We start from the raw sequence: 27,669 nt of genomic DNA, 5'->3' as shown, positions 1-27,669 counted from the left end.
TGACCAGACCCAATGAGACGTTCACACTCTTAATCAGGTTTAACTCCTCTGTGACGTCATCGTAAGAACTGGGTCTGAGAGGCTCCAGATGCCGAGTGGACCGCCGCCGGACCGGATCTCCAGGCCCCTCCGCCCCCCTCGGCCACAAGCACCTTCCTTTAGCGGGGCAGGAGGAGGAGGTGAGCTCCTGCAAACATGGCGTGCGGGTTCCGGATGGAAGCAGTCGAACCTCCCAGAACTCTTTGCCGCGCTGCGTCACGAGTTTGATGAGACATGAAAGTTCTGATGGAGAAGAACCGAGCTTCCGGGGAGAAGGTGAGTGACGCCGGGGTGTTTTTACACGTGAAAAACCCCACATCGATAGTTGTTTTCACCGTGTTCTTGCGTGCCGGCAGAACATTCTAGAACTTTGAAGTTGTTTGTTTCCTGCTGGCAACTTAAAGTATGCTCAAGCTGGATTTGTGACGTCACCGGTGGCTTGTTGTTGTAGAAAGTTGACAATGGTGTGTGAGTGTCAACACAACACAACAAATGCTATTTATTTATATGCTTTTTCTAGAATTTAGAATTTAATACACACTATTTTTCACATGTACTACTACATTATATACTTAAAAATAGTTAAAAGTCCTCCAGGCCACTAGGTTTCTGATTTCTGCCTTCTCTTTCCTCCTCAGTTCTCTTTGTCGGGCTTTCGCTCCACCGCCGCCTCTTCTTCAGCCGCCTCATCCTCAGCCATGGCGGCCCAGAAGAAGGCGGGATTTCCACCAGGGCCCGAAGCCGGTCCCACCAAAGCCGAGTTCTTGGAACGGGTGCGCTGCAGTAACCAGGCCTGCCAACAGAAGGACTTTGCTCTGGCGGTGCGTCTCTACACGGAAGCCTTGACCTTAGACCCCCAGAACTGCGTCCTGTACAGCAACCGCTCGGCGGCCCACCTCAGACTGGGTCGGTACAGCTTGGCGCTGGAGGATGCCAACACAGCGCGAGACCTCAACCCTAAATGGACCAAGGTAGGACATGCTACTGACATGCTTCAATTCAATAAAGAATTTACATTAGTATCGTTAGCATGACGTTAGCATGACAATCATTGGAATGATTAGCCTCAACAAGTGTGTTCACACAAAAAACTGGAGCAGTTTTTTATAATAAGGGGACCTATTATGCTTATTTTTCGGCCCTTGTGGAGTTGTGGGCTCCTATAGAGCAGCTACACACAATAACCAGCACACAAAGCTTTCTAGTTCTTCCAGAATCTGCACCTCAGCTGTATTTTTTTGGATATTGTGCTTCTGGTGAAAACGGTCTATTTTTATGTAGCTCTCCTAAGACCCTCCTTCCAAGCACACCCACTCCGCTGTGATTGGTCACACTCCCGAGGACTACTACGTCCTACCACCATGTCCTTCTCTTCTAGCCACTATATCTGTGTTGCTATCACCTAGTTCGCTAGAGGTCCGGAGCCACAAGATCCTAGGTTTAATCGCATAGTTCCTAGGTTCTAGGTTCCCTGATCCTAGCTCCTAGCTCCTAGCTCCTAGCTCCTAGCTCCTAGCTCCTAGCCCCTACTTTATCGTCACTAACTCCTGGCTGGTGGCTCTGGGCTCCTAGTGTCAGGCTCCTAGCCTAAATCCTAACTTCCTTTGTATTGAGTTGTGGACTCCTATAGAGCAGCTACACACAATAACTCGCACACAAAGCTTTCTAGTTCTTCCAGAATCTGCACCTATTCAGCTGTATTTCTTTGGATTTCGTGGTTCAAGTGCCAACGGTCTGTTTTCATGTATCCCTCCTCAGACCCTCCTTCCAAGCACGCCCACTCTGCTGTGATTATCTGGCTTATAGCCACACCCATATAAGGAAGCCTGCTCCTCTGTGACATCACAAAGAGGCAGTTTTACCACGCCTTCTGAAACCGAGCGTTTTGAGACATCCCAAACGTCTTTCAGGGCTCACTTCCAAATGCGCAAAGCTCATTATCTGAAACTTTTGTATCGTTTAACACAAGAATATAACATTCTAACTACATTTATAGGTCAGGAAAGAGGAAAAAAACATAATAGGTCCCCTTTAAGAACCAAAATTGTCTTCAGTATTTTCTTTAAAAGATAATTACCCGTAAAAAAATCTTCCAAAAAGCGATTTATGGGAGAGGTGGCTAATTTAGCATTAGCATCATTGCACATATACTTCTTCCTCACGTTTGATGCTAAGCTCATTAAGCTCATGTGTGCTGAGGTGTCAATCACAAGGTAGCCCCGCCGTAAAAGAAGCAACACACGTGTTGTTTTTTTCTGTAGCCAAGCGTACAAGATGGCGCTGCCTGGGAAGTAAAGGATGGCGAGGGTGACAGACGCGTTTTTCTGTGTGTGTGTGTGTGACTTCCTGCCTCTGTGAAAGAGAATGGTCGGAAGTGTGTGTGTGTGTGTTGGTAGCTTTGCACAGCTCTTTTAGTTCTTTTTAGTTTTTTTATACGCTGGCGTTCGGCCTTGGCCTCCATTTGGCTCAACAACAGAAGCTGTGTGTGTGTGTGTGTGCAGTGTGCAAGTGCAGCCTGGCCTCCTGATTGGCTACGGGTCACCGCTGAGGTCAGAAAAGAAGATGTCCAAAGAACTTTTTGTGTTTTCGTCCTTGTCTTTTGGATGTCTCCATTGAGACTTCAGTGAGGTTGTGTGTTGGCTCAATTAGCCACTGAAGCTAGCTTAGCATCATTCAACACGTTTATTGTTTGACTTCTTAATTTATTTTATATGTACACCTCATAACTATCACAAAAGGGAAACAAAACGTGATCTAGAAAGCAGATTCAGCAATGCGGAGCAACAGTCTAGGTTTCTTGCTGCTAGGCAGAGTTTGTAGGGCGCGGTCATAACTGCCCTACTGACAAATGGCAACATTCATGTCCACACGAATATTTTTTAAAACATGCTTTAAAACTTTTCTATGCATTTTGACCTCTCATACACACGCAAACATTTTTTTGCTGGGTTTAGTTAGACTCGGGGCAGAAAGAGCTGTGCCCCTGATGAGCTTCATGCGTGTTGGTTCTTTCAACAAGCTAAGTGAGCAGCAGATGTCTTCAAGCTGAGAGGCCTTGTGGGTTCTTCCCTGTCATTACCAGTGGACCAGGACCAGAATGGCTGGCTCCGTCAGGAAGGTGGACCGCATGAGATTAGAGAGTGTTGGGGTTCCTCCCCTTGAGGGAGAACCTACATGGCAGGCTGCGGCTCAGACCTCAGTCTGGGTCACTTGGCTAATCCTGGGCCTGGTGCCACAGCCCATGTGAGGGGAACCACCTTGTACACATGAAACACTCTTAGACACTCACGAATCATTGACTTTACCAGAAGTAGTTTGATTTATTCACGGTAGTAATCCGTTCAAGAAAGATATCGATTTTCAATGCTGCCACTAGAGGTCAGCATTGGACTCCTTTTAGACTTTACACCCTCAAAAGAAGGGGAAAAAAGATGAATCTAGATGTACAGATGTCCCTCAGTTCGTTACTGTACATACGCACTCAAATAAATAAATTAAGCAATAAAACACGAGATTCGCTCACGAACGAGCGCGGAAGAATACAATAAGTGAGGCTCGCGGACAGCCAGGCTCTGATGAACAGCGGACAGCCACCACCATAACTAAAGTTTAAGTATTTTAACGTCTACCCGGACGTTGTCGGGGTGACGAGGACGCTGTCGCCGAACAGTCTCTGGGGTGCAAAAAAGACAACAAGCTACTGTCGGCAAACTCAACTGAACTCAACTGTCCTCCACCTCCGCAGCCACAACACACAAGTGGCAGGGCGTACGTTCCGTTCAAAGACGCTCGGAGATCACAAAACTGCCAGGTCGCTCAGTAATAACACGTGTATTAGTTTTAATGTCGACATGAAAAGGTTGCTAGTGCTTTGTCTTTTTACCAAAAATATTGTATTTATTATTTTATTAATAATTATTGTATTTAGTGTTTTATTGCTGTGCTGACCTCGGACTCTTTCTACTTTTATAAGCAATGTGTGATGACGTCATCATTCAGTCAGCCTATGAGCATTCACCAAGCGTCTACTGTCATCCACAGCTGGCCAGATGTGATAGCTGAATAGCTTCCTCCTTGTGACGTTCACTTTGACCTTTACCTACCCCTCCGTGATTGCTAATATGACCTTTGACCCTGTGAGGATGAGCATGAACGTGTGCGACGTTTAGTTTTGAGGCCAGAGGAGGCAGGCAGGGTTCAAAGGTCAAATGCGCTTGTTGTTGAATGGGCTCGTGGCTCGTGTTGCCGGTCAGCATGAGCACGCCGCCACCTGCCGGTGTGATGTGGTACTGCTTCTTTCTGTTCCAATAAAAAGAACGTCAAACTTAAAGTGGACCACGTGACACATTTCTGCTTTTTGGAGGTAAATGGGTGTGATTACATCTGAACTGGTAGTCAATCAATACCACACGTGGTAGGTATTGATTGTAGTTTGTGTTGTTGCAGAAGGACAAGAGTGGTGTGTGTGTGTGTGTCTGAGAAGAGGAGGACGGAGGAGGTGTCAGAGTATCAGTGCAGCCTATCATGTGTCAGCATCGGTCTCTGTGAGCGGTCACAGGCTGTGAGGCTGACGAGTGAGCAGGTGATGCTGTGATGTCAGGACGCCGCTCAGGGACGTGCTGGCGGCGTTGGAGGCGGATGGCGAGGGTGTTGTAAAGTTGTGTGGTTGGTCAACATGATGAAATGGCAGCCTCGCAGGAAGGTGAGTCAACTTGTATGCTCAAGAGTTTGTAGTACTACTTTGTGTAGTGCAAATGCATATACTGTACTATATACAGTGTTTCCCACAGGACTACAATCTATTTGAACATAAGGGAAGTTTTATATAGTAAATGCAATTTAAGCATGTAGGGTTAATTAGTGTTATTTGTGTGTGATTGACAGTAGCCTTGTTTAATTAAGATAGGTCTATGATTGACAGCAACTGGGCGTGCATGTCTGAGTTTGATTGACAGGAGCTGCAGTGTAACGAGTGAGGTGTCGGTAGAATGTGTCCGCACTTCTTTTTGCGATGCTAATCTTAGCATGCGGCTAAATGGACACAAAACAAAACATTTTATGTTAAAATATTAGGCATGTCCGATAATAATTATCAGCATAAAAATGCAATATCGGTTGATATTGGTACCAAATTTTTTTCTCCATCATGAAAACCGATATTAAAAAAATGCTGTATGCAACACATATGTGTTCATTCCACCACAGGAGATATATCATGTTACACATATCGGTATCGGCTGATATTGGTATCGGAAATTGAGAGTTGTATAATATCGGCATATCTTTTTTTGTCAAAAAAGCCAATATTGGACATTCTTGTAAAATATATTTTTTGTGTGGGACAATCAAGCTTGACAGTTCAGTTAATGCAAACTAGCTAGTTAGCGTAGCATCCAGTAGTATGCATGTACCCGTGATGCTAACCATAGCTAAGTAGAGGCAGCATCCTGCCCAACGCAACTCATGTTGCCTTTGTGTGTCGCATGTCTGATTCCCCGAGACATCCATCTCCATCAAGTCCACTTTACATTGACATCACCATCTGTCCTCCATCAGTGTGACGTCACCAGTGCTAATCGAAGCATCTGCTCTCGCTAATAACACACTACTGCACATCATTTATATCGTACTTTCAGGTCAACTTCAATTACTCGCGACCCACCTTGAACTTTGACCCTGTCGCATGTGCTGGACAAAGCAAGGGTCAGGCGGGACATGTAATGTGATTACTTTCATTCGCTATTATGGCACAAAATTGGTAAACAAATGAGGAGAAAGGACACATGAGCAGGCTGTTGGGTGAACACCAGCCCAACAGGGGGTGCTATAAAGCCATTTTAACCAATCAGACACCTGAAGACACTCATTTTAAGAGAATAACACACACTAAATAATTTCACAAAAAAGTGTACAAAAACTGTTGTTCCCGCCATCTTTAGGCATACTTCCGTCAGGCTGTGGCTCTGCAGTACCTGGGTCGTCATGGAGACGCACTGGCAGCATTCGCCTCGGGCCTGGCTCAGGACCCAAAGAGTCTACAGCTGCTGTCGGGCATGGTCGAGGCCGCCATGAAGTCCCCGCTCAGAGGTAATAAGTTCATTTTGTCAGTGAAAGTTTCAGTCAAACATGGCCGCCTTCTCACCCCACCCTCAGAGACCCTGAAGCCCACCTACCAGCAGCTCCGCTCCATGAAGCTGGACAGGAGCCCCTTCATGGTCGTGTCAGTCATCGGCCAGGAGCTGCTGACTCATGGCTTCCATGTCGCTGCCGCCGCAGCGCTGGAGGCGGCGCTGAAGATCGGCACATGCTCGCTGAAGCTGCGCGGCTCCGTCTTCTCGGCCCTCAGCGCCGCGTACTGGTCGCTAGGCAACACGGAGAAGAGCCTGACCTACATGCAGCAGGACTTGGAGGTGGCCCGCACTCTAGGTGGGTGAGATTTGTCAACCCACGGGAAAAGATGAAGAATGAACCAGTGTCTCATCTCACCCGCAGGCGACCAATCGGGTGAATGCCGCGCCCATGGCAATCTTGGCTCCGCCCTCTTCTCCAAAGGCAGTTATCGAGAAGCGCTGGCCAATCACAGGCAGCAACTTGTCCTGTCCATCAAGCTCAAGGACAAAGAGGTTTGAAGGCGACGCACTCATTTACCACGTCATGCTGGTGCGCCAATATGGCCGCCACCTACAGTCGCTGTCATGGCCGTGTTTCCCCTCCAAATAAATATGAATGCTATTGTGCACCAAAAATGCCCCTTCTCAATGTTTAATAAAAACTACAAAAAACTAAATATTTGATAACTGTAATGGTGTAAACAGAGTGGATAATGCTAATGCTATCTTTATGTTAGCCTATTAGCATCCTGCTAGTTTAGCTGCTTTGGATTTCTTTAGAACGTTTCCGCAGTGTGGATTCATTATCCAAAGATTCAGGATGATGAAATCAGAGACCCACTTGAGTGGGTAGAAGACGATGACGAAGCAGAGCGAGCATGCTAGTGTTTCCTGCTAACCCGAGTGCTAACGTGTGTCCTGACCTCAGGCTGCGTCCGACGCCCTCAGCAGTTTGGGCCACGTCTACACAGCCATCGGCGACTATCCCAACGCACTCACGAGCCACAAGCAGTGCGTTGCTCTAGCAACACAAATCGGATGTCGTCTCTCGGAGGCCCGTCAGCTAGGCAACATGGGCGCCGTCTACGTCGCACTGGGAGACTTTGCCAGTGCCGTCCAGTGCCACGAGCAGCACTTGGACATCGCCAAGGTGTGACGCCGCTTCATAAGCCATCTTGAATGTTTGCTGCAGCTTCTGATGTCATCACCGCGTTTCTTGTCAGACTTTGGAGAACCGCCACGAGGAGGCTCGGGCCTACAGCAACCTGGGCAGCGCCTACCACTCTCAGCGGGACTACGACAAGGCCGTCTCCTACCATACTCGAGTCCTGAAGCTCTCCCAGGAACTGGCGGACCGCACCATAGAGATGAGGGCCTTTGCCGGGCTGGGCCACGCGGCTCGATGCACCCAGGTCGCAGCTTGAACAACTATACCACCAAAGTTCTCAAGAACATTGGTTCATGTTTGTGTCTGATCCTCAGGACCTGGATAGGGCGCTGCAGTACCACCAACACCAGATGGACATTGCTGAGGAGCTGCAGGACGTAGCAGCTCAAGGCCGAGCCTCCTCCAACCTGGGTAGGTGCATCTTGAAGATAATACGAGATCACCTTACCACATGACTGCTGCTGCACCTCTCCAGCCAATCAGCACTCATTTTTTATTAATTAAGGTTTAAGTTTCTGCTGTCACTGTGGTATCGAAGAACCATTCAACCTGACACCATTGCTGAGTGGACTTTGTGTGTGTATGTGTGGACATGAGGTTGTTGGAAAAGAAGTGGACATAACTCATAGAGGAGCCACCAACAGCCAGTGGGATTGGGGTGGGGGGGGGGGGGGGTGTTGCTAATTAACACTCAACACACTTCTGGTGAAGCTTGTTCAGATGAGATGCAAAACTTCAGTTCATAGGGAAAGACTAGATAGGACAGCTCGAGTCTTATGCTTTTAGTTTTAGGACAGCACTAGTTCTAACAGTTCATGCACAAAGACTAGATAGAACTATCATAGTCTTTACTTGATAGACCTATCCTAGTTCTACCCAGTATCTAGCTCTAGTCCTACTCTAGTCTTTAAGCATGAACCGATACTAAAATAGGACAGCTCTAGTACTGTCCGAGTCCTATCTAGTCTTTTAGCATAGGATAGCTCTAGTTCTGTGGTTCCCAAACTTTTCACAGTGGCGTACCCCTTCAGACATTTGACCTGAAGCCATGTACCCCCTACTCCTGCACACTTAAAAAACACCAACCTTTTTATCTTAATTAGCTTGAAATAATGAAGATAATGAATTAACTATAGGGCGGCACGGCGGTCGGGTGGTTAGCGCGCAGACCTCACAGCTAGGAGACCAGGGTTCAATTCCACCCTCGGCCATCTCTGTGTGGAGTTTGCATGTTCTCCCCGTGCATGCGTGGGTTTTCTCCGGGTACTCTGGTTTCCTCCCACATTCCAAAAACATGCTAGGTTAATTGGCAACTCCAAGGGTTCAGGGTGTACCCCGCCTCTCGCCCGAAGACAGCTGGGATAGGCTCCAGCACCCCCCGCGACCCTCGTGAGGATAAGCGGTAGAAAATGAATGAATGAATGAATTAACTATATTGATTAATTCGAAATTCCGTGTCAGAAATAAAAGAAATATTTTTAAAAAGCGTCAAGCGCCTCTTATGCTTTTCCACTTTTCTGACCTACGAATGTATTTAGAATGTTGTATTCTCGTGTTAAAGGATGCCAGAGTTTCAGATAATGACGGTTGGGATGGCTCAAAAAGCTCGGTTCCAGAGGGCGTTGCAAAACTGTTCCTTTGTGATGTCACAGAAGAGCCGACTTCCTTATATGAGCGTGGCTGTAATCCTGATGAGCTTGCTGCCCTCCCCCCCAAGCTCTGCTTCTGTGTTTACGTGGCTAGCAATGGCTTGTACAGGAAAGACACATTTGTTTACAATTCCTAAAGACGCTACCATCAGGCACAAGCGGTTGGAGTTCCTGATTCCTTACTAGCAAAAGAAATGTGTTTTAATCTGTCTACGGCATTTGACGCTGGACTGTTTTGTGAACATGGGCCAGTATGCTGCTGGACTAGCCAACAAACCCTACACCTTTCCAATGCTACTTGGTCTTGTGGAAGAGGCAGAAGAGCCAGCAGTAACAGTAACAGTTATCAGTGTCCTAACTGTGTTTATTTTGTGTAAGTCATGGAGCAAAAGCGCTTGTCTGTGCAGCATTATAGAGTGTGCATACAGGAAGCAGGGTTGCTAACAGCCTTTTCCCGCCACAATGAGGGGCTCTATCCGAGTTTTTTACACGCCGGTAGTCCCGCAAAACACATTAGATGTCACCGATGCTGTAGAAAACACTAAAATGCTAAAGCTATTACCACTGAGAGACGTCTTGAAGTAACCTCTTTTCTTGAGAAACTTCGGACTGTCCAGTCTCAACTGGCTGTATGTTAAAAGCCGATATTTGAAAACGATAAATTGACGTTTATTATCAACTCCTATACCGTTAATCAACTTCTATAAAGTTGGGTGCGCAGCTAGCGGCACAAACTGGAAGTCCTTTTAAGCACCTGAGAGTGTGACCAACCACAGCGGAGTGGGCGTGCCTGGAGACGGGCCGTGGGTGGTATACATTAAAACAGACTTGAATAGGTGCAGATTCTGGAAGGACTAGAAAGATTTCGGTGATGGTTATTGTGTGTAGCTGCTCTATAGGAGTCCACAACTCAATACAAATGGCGTAAAAATGAGCATAAAAGGCCCACTTTAACGTAAATAGATAAGTAATCATCCTACATATCTTTTATTATTTCAGTCTGATGTTTGCATCCTTTTGTTTGAATGGCTTGAATTTGAGATTGACTTTTTTATAATGGCTAACGGCTGTGATGGAAGTCTGCATATTAATTTGATAATAACAATTTGAAGTTTAATAGTAGTATTTGAAGCACAAACGTACATACAGCCAGCCCTATTTCCAGGAGAATCCCGGCTCACAGTTGGCGAAACGTCTTCAAAGATAACCTGAACAGTCCAGTTGCGATTGGTTCAGTACCCTGAGAATACAATTACTTGAACAAAGATCAATATTGACAGGCCTATTTGTCTTCAGTGTCTACATTAGCTTCATCAGCTAGCAACCCTGCACAGGAAGTAGTATAGATCTTTCTGTGTGGAGATCTGTCTGTCAAAGCTCAGTGTTTCCTCCCATTGTTCCTCCTCAGGCATCATCCACCAGTTAAAGGGTGACTATGAGAAAGCTCTGAAGCTCCACAAGGCTCATCTGATCTTCTCCCAGGAGCTGGGTGACTACGCCGCCCAGGGGAGAGCTTACGGCAACATGGGCAACGCCTACCACGCTCTGGGCCTCTACGACCAAGCTGTGCATTACCACCGCCAAGAACTGCACATCTCACTGGAGGTGACGCTCCTTTTAGCATCTCTTCCTGCGCAGAGGAGCATTGTGGGAATGTGTGATGTGTTTCAGGTGAATGACAGACCCTCCCAGGCCTCCACGCATGGCAACGTGGCAGTGGCCTACCAGGCGCTCGGTGCTCTGGACCGAGCCCTCCAGCACTACCTGCACCACCTGACCATCTCACGGGAGCTTCATGATGCGCAAAGTGAAGCTCGAGCTTTAGGCAAGCCGGACCAAAGACAACAAAAGACTATGATTGGACCTGGACTGACAAATCTGCCCCCTTCTTCCATTCTCTAGCAAACCTGGGCAACTTCCACAGCTTCAGAGGTGAATACGCTCAGGCTTTACAGTACTACCAGCAGTACTTGGACCTGGCTCCGAGCCTTCAGGACCTGGAGGAAGAGGGCAAAGTTTGCCACAACCTCGGCTATGCCCACTTCTGCCTGGGACAGTACCGGGACGCTGTCAGGTCAGAACTTCAGCTCACAAAAGTCAGTAAAGATTTGCCTGAGATCAATAACGCACTTGGACTTCTATCTTGGACTTGTCAGATACTATGAACAGGATCTGGCCTTGGCCAAAGACCTGCAGGACAAGCTGGCCCAGACTAAAGCCTACTGTAACCTGGGCCTAGCCCACAAAGCCTTGAGGGAGTTCAGCAGAGCGGAAGAGTGTTACAGACATCTTCTCTTGCTGGGCCAAGCTTTGGACAATACACAGGTGAACATCCATGTTGGCTAAAATGGCTGTGGAGTCTTCACAAGACATTGATGAAACACTAAAGAATGCTCCATTGTGTTGTGTTGTGCAGGCAATCTTTCGGGCATTGGGGAACCTTGGAGATATCAACGTTTGTCAGGAGGATCTATCAGGAGCGGTCAGCTTCTACCAGCAGCAATTATCTCTGGCTCAGGAGATCACGGATCAGAAGATGGAGGCTGATGCCTACTCTGCTCTAGGATCAGTTCACAGGTGTGGTCAGTAAAGTTTAAATTCTTCTCTAGGTCACTATCTTACCCTCCATCCCCCTGACAGGATACTCGGCCAGCTGGACTCTTCCTTGTCCTTCCACAGCCAGGAGCTGACCCTTCGCAAAGATCTGGGCAACCCTCAGGGAGAGTGCCACGCCTTTGGTCACCTGGCTGCCGTGCACATGGCCCTGGGAGACTACAACACGACCCTGCAGTGCTATGAGGCTCAGCTGAGCCTGGTTCAGAAGCTCCACGATGCCCGTCTGGAGTCCCAGGTCCACGGGAACATGGGCATCACCAAGATGAACATGGAGCTCTTTGAGGAGGCCATTGGCTTCTTTGAGCAGCAGCTGGCCACACTGCAACAGCTGAGTGCGAGGGAGAGCGTGTCAGATCGAGGAAGGGCTTACGGGAACCTGGCTGACTGCTACAACGCCCTGGGGGACTTTGAGGAAGCCATTCAGTGTTACGACAAGTCCTTGACTGTGGCTCAAAATCTCAACCATGTCCAGGACCAGGAAAAAGCCTACAGAGGACTTGGCAATGCTCACAGGTAGTGATGGCACACCGTGTTGTTTGTTATATTATGCAATAGGTACTAGCGCCTTATAGGAGAAGTCCGGTCCAGGTCAGTTGGGAAGGTTAACCTTTGCTATTTTCGTGCAGGTCTGTGGGCAACCTCCAGCAAGCTTTAGTGTGCTTTGAGAAGAGGCTGGTGGTGGCCCACCAGCTGGGCGGGGCAGCAGGAGGCAAGGCGCAGGCTTACAGCGAGCTGGGCGCTCTGCACAGCCAGCTGGGAAACTACGAGCAGGCCTTGTCCTGCCTGGAACATCAGCTCAACATCGCCCGCTCGGCTGGGGTGAGCGCTCATCTTTCTTGGTGCAGAAACACTCCAGAAATGTCAACAGTCCTTCTTCTCCTGTCAGGATAAATCCCTAGAAGCAGAAGCCAGCGATGCACTTGGCGGCATTTATCAGCTGATAGCCGACTACGCCACAGCTAGACAGGTGTGAAGGTGGTCTCACTGACACGCCAACCATCCCGATGTTAATCAAGCGTTACCTCCACAGTGGCATCAAAGAGCTTTGGACATAGCGGAGCAGACGGGCTGCATGAAGAACCAGGCCAGAGCTTACGGGAACCTGGGCCTGACCTACGAAGCGATGGGGAACTACGAGAGGGCCCTGGTCTTCCAGGAGCAGCACCTGAGTGTGGCGGCGCAAAACAACAACCTGGCAGCAAAAACGTTGGCTTATGCGAGCCTGGGAAGGATCCACCATGCTCTGCACAACTACACACAGGCTGTCATGTACCTGCAAGAAGGTCAGGAACTCCTCTTTTATCAAGGAGTCGGACTAGAGTCCTTACTTGTCTTAGCATCGCCTCCTCAGGTCTGCGCCTGGCTGAGCAGTTAGCTCGCAAAGAAGATGAAGCCAAGATACGCCATCGCCTTGGCTTGTCTCTGTGGGCTGCTGGAAACATGGACGAGGCCCAACACCAGGTGTGTGTGTGTTTGTACTGCCCCCAGTGGTGAGTGCTGTAACAGCATGTATCATCTCTACATGACATTATGATTTATTATGTGAATGCTGTTAATGCTATGATAGTGGATGCTCACCCGTTTATTATTCACCATTAAAATTTGAAGATTTTTGGTTAAAATATATATTTTTACTATATTTTTTCTCCAAAAATAGGCATTTTTTTTCCACAGAGAGCACACTCATTCACCATAAGTCAGTAATAATTTATTCACCAGATTTGTAATTGTTAGTGTTGTGAGCGATAAGCCGATGTGACCGAAACTGAACCGATCCGGTTTGACACAGATGTGGCTGCATTGGTAGCAGTTTCCTGGATCGATAAGAATCAGCGATAAAACTTTCAATTACCGTATTTTCTGGACAAAAAGTCGCTCCGGAGTATAAGTCGCACAAGGCCAAAAATGCATAATTAGGTAGAAAAAAACATACATAAGTCGCACTGGAGTATAAGTCGCATTTTTTGCGCGTAATTTATTTTACACTCTACTTGACCAAAACAGACATTATGTCCTCTTGGAAGGCAAGTTCTAACAATAAAAGAATAGAGAACAGGCTGAATAGGTGTAAGATATGCTAACACAATGGTTATTCAGCTACACTAAAAATAATCATGAACAGAAAAGGTGTCCAGTGTTTGGAGTATAAGTCGTAGGAACAGCCAACCTATGAAAAAAGTGCGACTTATAATCCAGAAAATACGGTCATCAATTGTAGAGATATGCACCGAGTATCGCAAGACTAGCAACCGCCTTAAACAACGCGAGAGCCTCGGCTGGCAGCACAACATTTGTCGTCCATGCTTGGTAGCTTAGCATGACTGAAGACAAGATTGGATGTAAATAGCATTAGCAGTGCGCTATGTAGTCATTGGAAGGATTTTCAACACTTAAGCAAAACATGCGTACATTATAGCCATCTAATTTATATTATTTATTATGCATTCTGTAAAACTACGACAACATCAAATTAAAAGCACTAAAAATGGGTCATGAACGAACGAAAGAAAGAAATAGTTTTTTTTTTGTGAACGGAATGAACGAGGACACCGGCCCTAAAATACCCGTTCAGTCCGTTCAGTCCACTTTTTTCTTTTGATTGGCTGGAGAGTCGGTTCACCGTTGCTTTTGCAGGGCGGGACTATCTCCGTGCTTGCCTGTCTTATCCTATCGTTGCGCCTCGCTCTGTGGGTGGGTGGGGTTAGCTGACTGAAAGACCGAGACTGAGAGATTGACCAACAATGTCGGTGACCTTGTTCATTCCATTCACAAAGAAGAACTAGTTATTTTGACCCATTCGTTCATGACCGACACAGCTCTAGTCATCACGTGTTGTTGAGCTGTTGAGTCGGAACGAACATGAACATGAGTGAACGGACTGGCTTGACATGGCTGACTGGGTCTATGCACAGGGGGATCACAGGCTAACGACCAATTGACCGAAATGAACGGAATTAAAGAAATTAACGGAATTTACAGATCTTTTTCCTTAATGAACCGGAATGATCCGGTTCACTGAAATGAACGGTTTTGCCCGTTGAAAATAGGTGAGGTGAAATGTAGTAATAGTAGTATAAAATATAATATAGTAGTCAAACAAACAAAGTGGGGCAAGCCGCCGTTTGCAACTAAAATGTGCAAAAATTGTGGGATTTCTAACTCAATATATTGTTTTAATCAAAGAATGGTCCTTATTTCCAAGATAGATATCCATCCATCGTCTTCTGCTTATCCGAGGTTAGGTAGCGGGGTAGCAGACTTCTCTCTCCCCAGCTACTTCGTCCGTTTTTTACTGGCAGATTCCGAGGCATTACCCGCCTGGTTGAGAGACATAGTCTCTTCAATGTGTCCTGGGTCTTCCCTGAGGCCTCCTACCGGTCCGATGTGCCCTGAACACCTCCCCCGGGAGGCGTCTGGGAGGCATCCTGGCCAGTTGCCCGAACCACCTCATCTCACCTCATCACCAAACTCATTTGGACCACTTGTACCTGTGATTTTGTCCTTTTGGTCCACTAAAAGGGCCACATGATGGATGAGTGGTAATGGTAATGGTAATGGTAATGGTAATGGTAATGGTAATGGTCATGGTCATGGTCATGGTCATGGTAATAGTAATGGTTTTATTTCATTTGAACATGCATCAGATTACAATTGAATGCATCACATAATCAGTTCACAGTTCCACATGTCCAAAAGGAGTAGGAAGAAGCAAAGCTTATTAAATCCTACCCCTCCATCTAGTACTTATATCAGTAACTGTTACATTTGTTCACTTCCTGCTTTCCTAATATAATATATTTTTTTATTTTCAAAATCTTTATTTATTTATTTATTTAATTTTGTTATTTTTGTCATGTACCGAAGTATGAGGTGAGGTGGGTAGCATGTTGGCCACAGAGTCAAAAGATTGGGACGACCCGGGTTTGATTCTCCCTAGTACTACATCCCCAGTAAATATGATGTGTGTGTGTTTCAGTTGTACAGAGCATCAGTTCTATTTGAGACAATCCGCCACGAGACGCAGCACAGTTCAGACTACAAGCTCTCGCTGTTCGATCTTCAAACCAGCTCCTACCAGGCTCTCCAGAGAGTCCTTGTCAGCCTGGGTAGATCATCTCCTCTTGGCCAGTCGCTGATCTTCACCACATTGACCAAGTGTTCATAGTTTGCTTCCTGTGCCGTCTCAGGCCGCCACGAGGAGGCACTGGCCATAGCGGAGCAAGGACGGACACGGACCTTCGTGGACCTCCTGGTAGAGCGTCAGAAAGGAGGCCAGCCGTCGGAGGGCTCGGACCCGCACGCCCCCGTCACAGTGGAGCACATCCTGCAGACCGTCAACTCCCAGAAGGCCATGGTGCTGTACTTCTCCCTGGCGGGGGGGTTCCTCTACAGTTGGCTCATGTCTCCTGGCGCAGGTACCAAGACAATCACACTCACTGTCCGGGGGCCCGTTTTACGCGTCTCAACCTGCGGTGTTGCGACAGGTATCGTCAAGTTCCACCAGGTTTGTCTTGGAGAGGCTGGCGCTGACGCGTCAGTGTTCCAAGATGGCGGCCTGAGCCCGCAAGGTGGTGGTCCACTTACTCTGGATCAGTACATCTTCAACGTCAGAGAGGTTCTGGGTGTTGATGGACGTCTCAGCAGGTGTCACTGACCACACACTGCAGTACATACATGTTACATGAGTAGTAAACATGCTTGATATTGGCTTTCTTATCGATGTCTGATATCAGTCCACTGTGCTAGCAAGCTTGTTGCATTATTTTTTCCTGCGATAATTATAGGTTATCACATGGTTTGTCTGGTATCAGGCCCGGTATCGACCTCTGGTCGAGGGCTGATACTGGCACGCGGGGGCATGATACCGGGCCTGATACCAGACAAACCATGTGATAGATGATCTTATTATCACATACTACAGTATTAATTGTCCCTGTACCCTAGAAACCGCCCATGAATGATACGGGAAAAGGCCGAAATGATACTGTGTCAAAGCCCAGGGCAGTGATACTGATAAAATATAGAGTTTAACCATGTCCAGTATCAGCCCCCGTAGCTGTCCACTGTCCAGCGCGCTGCTCTGGTATCGTGCCCGTGAAACAACCAAACAGCGCACGAGTGTGAACATACAGTTTACACTGTTTAGATACATTGAACATTTTCTGGAAACAAAATGGTCTTTTGATTAAATAGTACGTGATAATAAGCTCATGATTAAATAGTATGTGATAATAAGATCATCACATGGTTTGTCTGGTATCAGGCCCAGTATCGTGCCCCCAAGTGTCAGTATCAGCCCGAGACCGAAGGTCGATCATCACATGGTTTGTCTGGTATCATGACCTTCGGTCTCGGGCTGATACTGACACTTGGGGGCATGATACCTGGCCTGATACCAGACAAACCATGTGATAACCTCTAATTATCACATACTATTTAATCATGAGCTTATTATCACGTACTATTTAATCAAAAGACCATTTTGTTTCCAGAAAATGTTCAGTTTATTACATGTATTATATCTAAACAGTGTAAACACAATAATTCAGCTTTCTTCGCCTTGTTGCCGAGTCCGGCGGCTTTCAACTGCTTACATTTGGCATTCAACACGTCAACTGCTGTGGCTGAACTGTTCGCCTTCATGGAAGTTTAGCTTTCGTTTTTCCATCATGTAACGTGCCAGAGAGTTGAATTTTGATTTGAGAGAATCAGGCTCGTATTCATCCCCATTTTCTTTTCTGATTGATAAAATAAACATAGACACGTATTTGTCTAACTCAGGCGGGGGAATACTTTCTACCAGTCTTCGTTCGTTCTTGCAGTTGATGATCCGTTCAGAAAAAAGCTTGAGGTCACCCTTGGTTTTCCGACTTGTATTTGCATTTTTAGTTTTTCGATAATTTCAAGAGTGTCCTCCTCATTAATGGTGATAAAACGTTCCATTTCTAATATTCTGTTTGCTATTTTCCCTATTTGTCTTTCGCCGGGGGTGTCAACCGCTGACATGTTGACAGAGCACAGACGGCAGCAAAACAAACGCTGTGTGTTCACGCTCGTGCGCTGTTCTCTGATTGGTTGTTTCACGGGCACGATACCAGAGCAGCACGCTCTGAGTGGACAGCTACGGGGGCTGATACTGGACATGGTTAAACTCTATATTTTATCGGTATCACTGCCCTGGGCTTTGACACAGTATCATTTCAGCCTTTTCCGGTATCATTCATGGGCGGCTTCCAGGCTACAGGGCCAATTAATACTGTAGTATGTGATAATGGGTCTGATAATATCTGACATCTCTACTACAGTAAGTAACGAATGAAACCTACGTCATCTTTGCAGGCTTCATCCAGGCAGCGAGACGGAGAGTGAAGCAGGAGATGTTTTAGATCAACACTTTGACGATGTCAATATGAAAATGAGCTCAGACGACGACCCCAGCGGCTACCTGCGCATGGTGTCACGGAACAACGTCTTTAACAGGTTCCTGCTGGCAGACTCCATGTAGATGTTTTCCACTTCCTGTTGTGTTGCTGACGGTCTTTGTGACGTGTTGGTAAACAGAAGTTGTCGGAGCGTGAGCAGCCTGAACTCGGCGTCTTCATTGAAGGATGGATCATCTTCTCCTTCCCGCTGGCTGGGAATGAAATCTCCTCTGCGGGCCGCTTACGACTTACTCATTGCGCCGATGGAGGCGGTACGTCTGTGCATGCTGGTCGGTACATTTCCTTATAACTCCGCCTCCTTATATCCGTCTCCAGGCCCTGATGCACGGTGGAGGGCCTGTGGGCAGACACAGGCAGCTGGTTCTAGTCCTGGAGGGAGACTTGTACCTGGTGCCCTTTGCCTTGCTCAAAGGCAGCTCCTCTAACGAGTATCTTTATGAGATGTTTAGTCTCGTTTGTGTGCCGTCGTTAGTGAGCCTGCAATGCTCCATGAAGGTAAGACCTGGAAGAAAAGCTTTTATGACTGCTAGCAGCTCATATCCCTTGTACTTGTACTTGTAGCCACCCCCACGTCTTGATGGCTCCTTGTCATGCTGCGATGGGGGTTCAGTGGCCGCCGTGGTGGGGGCACCACGCCTGCCTTCCGGCCTGATGAGGCGCTGGCTATGGGGGCCGCTACCCTCAGCCCAGGATGAGGCTCTTTGGCTGGGGGAGCAGCTCGGGTGTCGCCCACTCACTGGAGTCAACGCCACAAAGGAGCGGGTCCTTGCCGCTCTAATGCGGGCGGAGTGCGTTCACTTGGCCACTCACGTCTCCTGGAAGCTCGCCGCTTTGGTCTTCACCCCCAGCAGGGAACATACCACCCAGCCAGCGCTGAAAATGGTGTCAACTGATGCCGCACACCAAGATGGAGGCTCGATCGAGAGAGATGAGGAGAGCATCTGTGAGAGTCCGCCGCTTCAAGACTTCCTCCTCACGCCGGCAGACATCTTGGAGCTCAACCTCAACGTCAAACTGGTGGTCCTCAGGTTAGTACTTTTCACGTTTAAATCGTCCTCCTGATCTTCAACATCGACTCCCCTCGTTCTCAGGTCGTACCCCGAGTCCAGTGGCAGGGTGACTGCGGACGGTGTGGTGGGCCTGACACGAGCCTTCCTGGCAGCGGGGGTCCAGTGCGTGTGTGTGTCGCTGTGGCCTACACCGGCCGCTGCCTCCAAGCTGTTCATGCAGACCTTCTACGGAGACCTCCTCAATGGGACCACAGCCAGCATCGCTTTGAGTGAGGCCATGAGGATGCTGCAGACCTCCAAGAACTTCTCACATCCTTCTAACTGGGCAGGTCAGCAAACAGAGGACATATTGAACAAAATATCTGCACTTTTTGGAACCAAGTGTATTTTCCGCACTGTAAGAACAAAATCTGTAAAAATGAATTGAGAGCGGGGTGGCAGGGCGGTCTAGTGGTTAGCGCGCAGACCTCACAGCTAGGAGACCAGGGTTCAATTCCACCCTCGGTCATCTCTGTGGGGAGTTTGCATGTTCTCCCCGTGCATGCGTGGGTTTTCTCCGATGTGAGTGTGAATGGTTGTTTGTCTATATGTGCCCTGTGATTGGCTGGCGACCAGTCCAGGGTGTACCCCGCCCCAAGACAGCTGGGATAGGCTCCAGCACCCCCGCGACCCTCGTGAAGAAAAAGCGGTAGAAAATGAATGAATGAATTGAGAGCCTGTTAGCATTCTGGGAGGATTAACAAAAGACAGGTTGTTTAAAATGACGTTGCCCCCAGCGACCACAGACTACCTAACAACAACAGACTCTGACAATGATGAGAGGGAACTGAAAAATTTACATGAACACGGAGGAAGCGCCTGTCAAGTATACAGAAATAATACCGAAATAAGACTTCGCCTTATAACACAGTGGACCTTATGGTGCATAAAATACGGTAACCACTGGAGGAGACAACAGTGTAACACCACTAGCGCTTTGGCGCCCTCAAGTGGTTAGTCTCACTAATATAATACAGCGTACCTTGGTTAACGCCCAACCCTGGTTAGCACCGTTTTTGGTTAACAACCCAAATTTTTGCCAAAATTTTGCCTTTGCTTGTGTTTGCCCACTTGTTTAGCGTCCAAAATACTGTTGTTTTGTTTATGTCGCCAACTTGGATCACGTGTACAATACAGAATCATGATCACACAATGCATTGTGGGCCGCAGGCACCATTTCAGGACGATTGTATCAGAGTTGTACAAGAGATACTTGATATAACAAACACAACGCAAGACCTCTGAATTTAACGGCGCAAAGAGACGACCGTTGTCATTTCAGATGCCGCTGCTCAGTCATCGGCTACGTGCACACACGTATGAATTAAGGGTGTGGAAAATAATCGATAATTGATGCGAGTGTATCAGCTCATTCACTGGGTATGGATGCAACTGACGGGTGAAATCTAGATTCATCGCGATGCGTTTGTGGGTATCGGTAAAATCCGATGCAAGCGCCATGTTATTAATGTTCAACTTCACCCCATATGCTGTTCCCCAGGTGCCATGAATGCACCATCATTATTTTGGCCTTTTGTATTGAATACGGACGGAAGCCGTGAGGCACATACAACTACTAGTAAAACAGCATGGACGTTCGCACGCAAGCAGCAGCGAGGAAGTTTCTATATTTAACCCCCTGCAATGTTTAAATGGTATGTTTGGAAACACTACGGATTCTCAAAGAACGTCGGAAAGCTCGACAAAACGTCCGTCGTTTGCAAAGAATGCCGTGTTAAGAACCCGTACAACGGCAGCACGACAAACATGCAGACCCCCTTAAAAAGGGGACACCACAACACGGACAAGTCTACCCCCGCCTCCCCGTCTAGTTCCTGGTTGGACACCAGGGAAGAACCAAGCAGATCAGGTCAGAACAAGTGGATCTTCCGCTGCTTTCCAAATTGTCCAGGAGCTATTTGTCCGTCCCTGCAACAAGTGTTGTTTCATTGTTTGACTCCACCACTGAACCACTGCTATTGTAATTGCATAGCCGATGTGAAAGTGGGAGGAAAGTTGTTTTTGAAAAGTTGTTGCTGTTTTAAGATGAATTAAAAGAATGATCAAGAAGTGGTGCATTGTAAAAAAGCACTTTAGTTGAATTTACTGCCAAGTGCCTAGAAGGAATAAAGCCAAATCCTTTTTGTAGGACCATACTGAATTACATTTTTTCCCTTTGCTTATTTGCATCATGTTGAATTGCATCATATTGCAAGAAATTGCACCATATCATTGATCGTTGATTGCATTGATTTGAATGAAATGATTATCATATTGTATCACAATATCATCATGAAGAGGGTGACTTGTATTGCATCGTATCGCCAGAAAATTCCATGTATCGTTAAAGTATTGTATTGCTGGCAGTGTATTGAGACATGTATCGAATCGTCCTCAGTACTGAGATTCACACCCCTAGTATGAGTGTGAATGGTTGTTTGTCTATATGTGCCCTGTGATTGGCTGGCCACCAGTCCAGGGTGTACAATAATAGTATGTAATTCACAGTCTTCGCTATCTATTGAATGAAATGAAAAACTACAATATTTTTGTGTGTTGTTTTTCAGGCTACCTTCTGATTGGCAGCGACGTCAAAGTGAACAGTCCCATGTCTCTGGTTCGACAAGCCCTGGCAGAGGTCCTCCAGCACACGGAGAGGGCCAGGGACGCCCTGAGAGTACTCCTACACTTGGTGAGGCGTCTTTAACATGGAACTTGGAACTTGGAACTTGGAAGCGCACCACATCCCACTAAGAGCACTTTCTAATACTGCTGAGTGAATGTTGAGTCTTGATGGCTTCTTTCTTTGCAGGTGGAGAAGTCTTTACAGCGTATTCACAGTGGCCAGTCCAACCCAATGTACACGTCACAGCAGAGCGTGGACAACAAGGTGTGTGTGTGTGTCCATGGCTCCCCCCTGCTCATGTCATTGTGCCTGCTCTGTCGTTTAAGGTGGGCGGAGTGCCCGGGTGGCGATCACTGCTATCTGCAGTGGGCTTCCGCATGGACGTAGGCAGCGCCGGTTTCCCTGCGGCCGTGTTCTTCCCCACATCAGACCCGGGAGAGCGTCTGCAGCAGTGCAGCATCACCCTGCAGTCCCTGCTCGGTACCTGTGCCCTGCTTCCTTATGAAATACAGTGGATTCACACAGAGTCGTGTTTTGGCATTCGAGACCCTGCAACTTCGCTGATTTTTGGTGGAAAAAAATTACTCTAGCCTTTCTCCTCTCATTCAGTCAATAAGTGTGATGCGTACCTGTACCACTGTTATAGAACACAATTTTTTACATTTTTTTTTACATTTTTTAAACTTTCTCAGGGGCTGCACGGCGGTCGAGTGGTTAGACCTCACAGCTAGGAGACCAGGGTTCAATTCCACCCTCGCCCATCTCTGTGTGGAGTTTGCATGTTCTCCCCGTGCATGCGTGGGTTTTCTCCGGGTACTCCAGTTTCCTCCCACATTCCAAAAACATGCTAGGTTAACTGGCCACTCCAAATTGTCCATAGGTATGAATGTGAGTGTGAATGGTTGTTTGTCTATATGTGCCCTGTGATTGGCTGGCCACCAGTCCAGGTTGTACCTGGGTGTACCTGGACTGGTGTGAGGAAAAAGCGGTAGAAAATTAATGAATGAATGAATGACCTTTCTCAGACCATGCCCTAGTCCAGGGGTCGGCAACCTTTACGATCAAAAGAGCCATTTTATTACCCCCTGGCTCACTAAGAAAAATAGACTGGAGCCGTAAAACATAATTTAAAAACAGCAGAGACGTGCTCGAGTGGTTAGCGCGCAGACCTCACAGCTAGGAGACCAGAGTTCAATTCCACACTCGGCCATCTCTGTGTGGAGTTTGCATGTTCTCCCCGTGCATGCGTGGGTTTTCTCCGGGTACTCCGGTTTCCTCCCCCATTCCAAAAACATGCTAGGTTAATTAGCGACTCCAAATTGTCCATAGGTATGAATGTGAGTGTGAATGGTTGTTTGTCTATATGTGCCCTGTGATTGGCTGGCCACCAGTCCAGGGTGTACCCCGCCTCTCACCCAAAGACAGCTGGGATAGGCTCCAGCACCCCCGCGACCCTCGTCAGGATAAGCGGTAGAAAATGAATGAATGAATAAATGAGAGATGTGCTCACATTCAGAGCGAAGTGCGAGTCTCCCAAGATTTTGATTGACTGCCAGATTTGGAGGGAATTTTGGGGTATAAAAGTACTTCAGAGTTGGTCAAGTAGTCTTGGTCTCACAGAAAGTCGGATTTTTTTCCAAAGATGCGTATTTTCCCCATTCAGGTGTTAAAAAAAATACTTGAGCAATGTGACGGGAGCCACAACAAAGAGGCTGAAGAGCCACATGCGGCTCTGGAGCCGTGGGTTGCTGACCCCTGCCCTAGTCTAATCAATTCGCCAAATAGAGAAATAGATTTTCTTCTTTAAATAATGTGCGTGAGGCAATCTAATCTAATACAACAGCCTTGGATGGTAACCCCAGATAATAACCCAACTCTACTGTACTTGAAAGTACATAATTTTCTGGTAGTTCACATCAGAATCACTAGAGGGAACTATGTGAAGTCCATCCACCTGTTTTCTATGCCGCTTATCCTCACTAGGGTTAAGCGGGGGTATACTGGCACATATAGACAAACAACCATTCCCACTCACATTCATACCTATGGACAATTTGGAGTCGCCAATTAACCTAGCATGTTTTTGGAATGTGGGAGGAAACCGGAGTACTTGGGGAAAAACCCATGCATGCACGTAGAGAACATGCAAACTCCACACAGAGATGTCCAAGCGGACATTCTCCCCAATCTTCTGACTGTGTGGCCAACATGCTAACCACTCGTCCACCGTCCGTCACTCTATAGCAGGGGTCTCAAACTCAATTTACTTGGGGGCCACTGGAGCTCGGGTCTGGGTGAGACTGGGCCGCATCAGGTTTTACAAAAAAAAACAAAACACAATTATTAAAAACAGAAAAATGAATAAACTTTGCTTTGGTTCCGATTTTCTACAAGAAAAGCTCTGATAAAACATTCCACTGTTCTCAAATATCTTACTTTTTATTTTTCTACACAAAATAAGATGAAAAATAAATAAACAAATCAAGAATAAAGAAAATCAATCAATCAGTAATACATAAATAAATATAATAATAACAATAAAACGGCAAATAATAAAAACTTAAGAAACCACATATAGTTGGTGGGTAGACAAATTATTTTTTCAGATTAAAATGAACAAAGCATTATTAGAGCCCTGTAGACATGACAAAACACGACTATAGTCACATTTATACTCTTTTTATTTACAACATATTGCACAACTGCAGGGTCTTGAGACACATGCTAACTCGCAAACTAGAGAGCTAGCGACCTAAACGGTAGCCTTCAAGTTATTTCCTTTAAACTTAAATTGCCAAAAACTTACCACTTCCACACGGATAGGGAGGATAACTATTAACAGTTATTTAGCCTTTAACATGAACATTAATCAAACGTAATCATTTTTTCTGGGTACATGATACCATACAGCATCCATATCAAACTTGCGCGGGCCGCACTAACATTAAACTTTCATATCAAGACGGGGGCCTCAAACTAGTGTCCTGTGGGCCACATTTGGCCCACGAATGCTCTATAGTGAAGTCAATACGAGGAAAACAAGGCAAATGTGTTTGTGTTTTCAGGACTTGGCCCTGCAGCTCTGCAGGCTCTCTGCAAATTGGTGACAGCACCTGAAGCTGGAGAGCAGCTCATACACAAGGTAGCTAAAATACTTAGCAACCTCGCTAACGAGTCCATGTCGTTGTGTTATTTGGCATGCATGCACGACAGTGCCGTGGCTCAGGCTTAGCGTTGGGAACGATGAACGGTGTGTTTATGCGAGCATCGTTCTTGTCCGTGCTCTGCACAGTTTCACCAAGTGCTGGTGCAGCTGCAGTCAGCTGACAAGGAGCACGACTTCTCATTGGCTCCCATCCAAGCGTCCGTCAGCGTGCAACTGTGGAGACTGCCGGGCTGCCATGAGTTCCTCGCTGCACTCGGTGGGTCTGCAAACAGCATGCAAACATTGTGCTTGACCGTTGAGTGAATTTATTCTTGTCTGGCAGGTTTTGACCTTTGTGAAGTGGGTCAGGAGGAGGTCATGCTGAAGACGGGGAAGCAGGCCAGCAGGAGGGTCATGCACTTTGCCCTTCAGGCTCTGCTGGCTCTCTTTGGTAAGTAGAACTTTGCATTTATCCACATCCCAATTAATGGTAACATAAATAGAAAGTGAATTGCTGGTGCATGTTTCAGCGGAAAAAGGTGTGCTGCAGTTATAAATCCAGCAGAGGGTGCTGTTTCATAGATTCAATCAACATTTTCCAGCAGGAAGATGCTTTGACAAGACGTGACATGAAACTGCACCTTTTGTACGCTAGCTCTTTTTTAATGTGTAGCACTCAGTAAATATAAACATGGCCCTTGATATCATGCATTATTCTTGTGTGTCATGGTTCAGACTCCACAGAGCTTCCCAAGCGTCTAAGCATGGACAGCTCTTCCTCTCTGGAGTCCCTCTCTTCCTCGCAGTCGACGCCCCAGCCTCCATCTTTTCCCACTTCCCTCAGCTGCTCCCCACCTCGGCCCTCCTTCCTGCCTCCGGTTTGCCCTGATGCGCTGTCTTGTGACGCCATCTCCGTGTACAGCCTCAGCTCGCTCACCTCCTCCCTCAGCTTCCTATCACGGCCCGAGCCCGCAGGAAGTGACATCATCAGCCTGCGCTCGCATCCACAAGAGACGGTGGAGGTGGCTCACGGAGGGGCGGGGCTGTGCGCCTCGCACCGCCGACCAGGAGGCCTAGTGAGGCGGTTGACCAATCACGGCAAAGGAGAGGCGGGCGACGATAGCTATGAGGGATACTCCATTATCAGCAGTGAGCCTCTGAGGCAAGGGGGGATTGAATGCGACGCTCTGTCGCCGCCTGCAGGGCACCGCCATGGCAGAGGCGTCGCTGGGGTGGGCTCCATCGCAGTACCCTCCAGGGGAAGCGTCAGCATGCCGACGTCTCCAAAGAAAGCTCCTCCACCTCCAGTTCCCACCAAACCCAAACAAGAAGTGTGAGTTTCGGTGTTTGAAAGAACATTTTAGTCGTTCATCACTGCTCTCTCACATGCTGATGTTCCTTCCTGCTCATCTCCTCACAGGATGGGCAAAGCCAAGATGAGCAGCTCTGAGTCGGAGCACTCCAGCACGGAGACAGACAGCACCATCAAGTCCCAGGAGGAGAGACATGGGCCTGCAGGACAACTGGACCCCCAGGAACTGGCCCGCAAGATCCTTGAGGAGACCCAGAGCCACATGAAAGCTGTGGAGAACCTGCAGAGAGCTCAAGGGCGGGCCCCCAGGAGGGACGAGGGGAGGCAGCATTCTCTTTCCACCCCCACCACTCCGATTCTCACAAGGGGGGCGCGGACCTTTCAGGCCTCTGAGACCAGCGCCTTCAGCAGACCTCCAAGCAGGGCAAGTCTCACAGCTCTGTCCTCTCCCCGTCCTCTCCGAAGTCCTCTCTCGCCCAAAGCGACCCGGCCCAAGCCGCCAACCCGGTCCTCCTCCCTGCAGAAGCTGGCGCCTTCCTCATCACCTGTCACTACGTCTCAGCTCAGACTTCAAGACGCTGCCTCACCTTGCGGCACAGGACCCGCCCCCAGCTCAGGAAACACGTTGAAAGCGAAGCTAGATGGTAACGTTCCTCAGTCAAAAAGCTTCAGGGTGGTCCACAAACATGAGGGGGCGTGCCCTGCTCGTGTACTTCCTGGTGGGGGGAAGAAAATGAGCACAGTGCAGAAAGATGTTCTGGGTTTGTTGAACCTCTCGCCCCGACAGGATCCACCCGAGTGCGGCAATGAGGCCAAACCTCCTCCTGCCTCCAAAACTCCAGCAAACACTAAATTTTCTTCTGGAAAAAACTTCAGGTTCCTAGCAGGACATTTTTTCCCTTCCTCTAAATGTTGACAACTTTCATTTGACAAGTCCTTGTTTGGTTTCTATGATGATGCTGGGAGGACCGAATGGTCTGAGAAGGTTGATAGAGTAGAAGGTTTTTCTAAAATAGCTTGGAGAGGTGTGATGAGGATGTGACTTTGGTTCTAACGAATGTTTGAGTGTCCTAAAGGGGCAGTAAGACAAGATAGAATGCTGAAGTTGGACTTTATAACCTTTTTTAAAATACAAACTCTTGTAATGAAGTGTAATGTGAACTGTACTATTTCACATTCAGTCTTTATACTTGGATCTAAACTATTCGACACCTGCTGAGACCACAATAAAGATTTCTATTGATTTCTATTCTGCTGAGAATCACACAAAAACATTAACTGCATTTGATTTATTGCGTGTCCATGATTGTTCATGACACTTTTCAACCTTTACCGTATTATTGTGAAGAACAAATTGACTTATTTGGATATTTTTTATATCTATTTGATTTGCGTATCTGAATGACTAAGTACAATGTTCACAAAGAACTAAGAACATTGTCAGCTTTGAGGGTAATGATTGACTAGTTGACGAAAATAAGTGATTGATTGACAGGTTTAGCCAATCAGATT

At 47.3% G+C, this 27,669-nt stretch overlaps 1 protein-coding gene across 1 annotated transcript; it reads left to right on the top strand.

Annotated features, from left to right (window-relative positions):
• The first annotated feature begins 16 nt into the window (after positions 1-16).
• On the top strand, positions 17-27,406 carry ttc28 (tetratricopeptide repeat domain 28). Its single transcript, XM_058056635.1, has 34 exons — positions 17-315; positions 678-1,010; positions 5,979-6,126; positions 6,193-6,465; positions 6,532-6,662; positions 7,078-7,299; positions 7,373-7,561; positions 7,632-7,728; positions 10,375-10,571; positions 10,638-10,791; positions 10,869-11,040; positions 11,123-11,291; positions 11,383-11,543; positions 11,607-12,095; positions 12,209-12,401; positions 12,469-12,549; positions 12,613-12,865; positions 12,934-13,043; positions 15,559-15,688; positions 15,770-15,997; positions 16,067-16,226; positions 17,922-18,062; positions 18,144-18,276; positions 18,341-18,520; positions 18,587-19,053; positions 19,117-19,364; positions 21,642-21,766; positions 21,887-21,964; positions 22,027-22,180; positions 24,766-24,842; positions 24,993-25,122; positions 25,189-25,296; positions 25,581-26,178; positions 26,266-27,406. Exons 1-34 carry the CDS (start codon positions 274-276, stop codon positions 27,071-27,073), a joined length of 7,179 nt encoding a protein of 2,392 aa, XP_057912618.1. The 5' UTR covers positions 17-273; the 3' UTR covers positions 27,074-27,406.
• Positions 27,407-27,669: the final 263 nt, after the last annotated feature.

This window comes from Doryrhamphus excisus, chromosome 19 (assembly GCF_030265055.1).
Source record: "Doryrhamphus excisus isolate RoL2022-K1 chromosome 19, RoL_Dexc_1.0, whole genome shotgun sequence".
Taxonomy (NCBI): domain Eukaryota; kingdom Metazoa; phylum Chordata; class Actinopteri; order Syngnathiformes; family Syngnathidae; genus Doryrhamphus; species Doryrhamphus excisus.
This window is presented reverse-complemented; position numbering and strand designations above follow the sequence as displayed.

What these genes read in the sequence shown, in the direction of transcription:
- ttc28 (XM_058056635.1), top strand. Translation starts at nt 274, where the DNA reads ATGAAAGTTCTGATGGAGAAGAACCGAGCTTCCGGGGAGAAG. An exon ending in GTCAAACTGGTGGTCCTCAG is followed by an intron (nt 19,054 to 19,116) that starts GTTAGTACTTTT and finishes CCTCGTTCTCAG; the next exon opens with GTCGTACCCCGAGTCCAGTG. An exon ending in TGAGAGTACTCCTACACTTG is followed by an intron (nt 21,767 to 21,886) that starts GTGAGGCGTCTT and finishes CTTTCTTTGCAG; the next exon opens with GTGGAGAAGTCTTTACAGCG.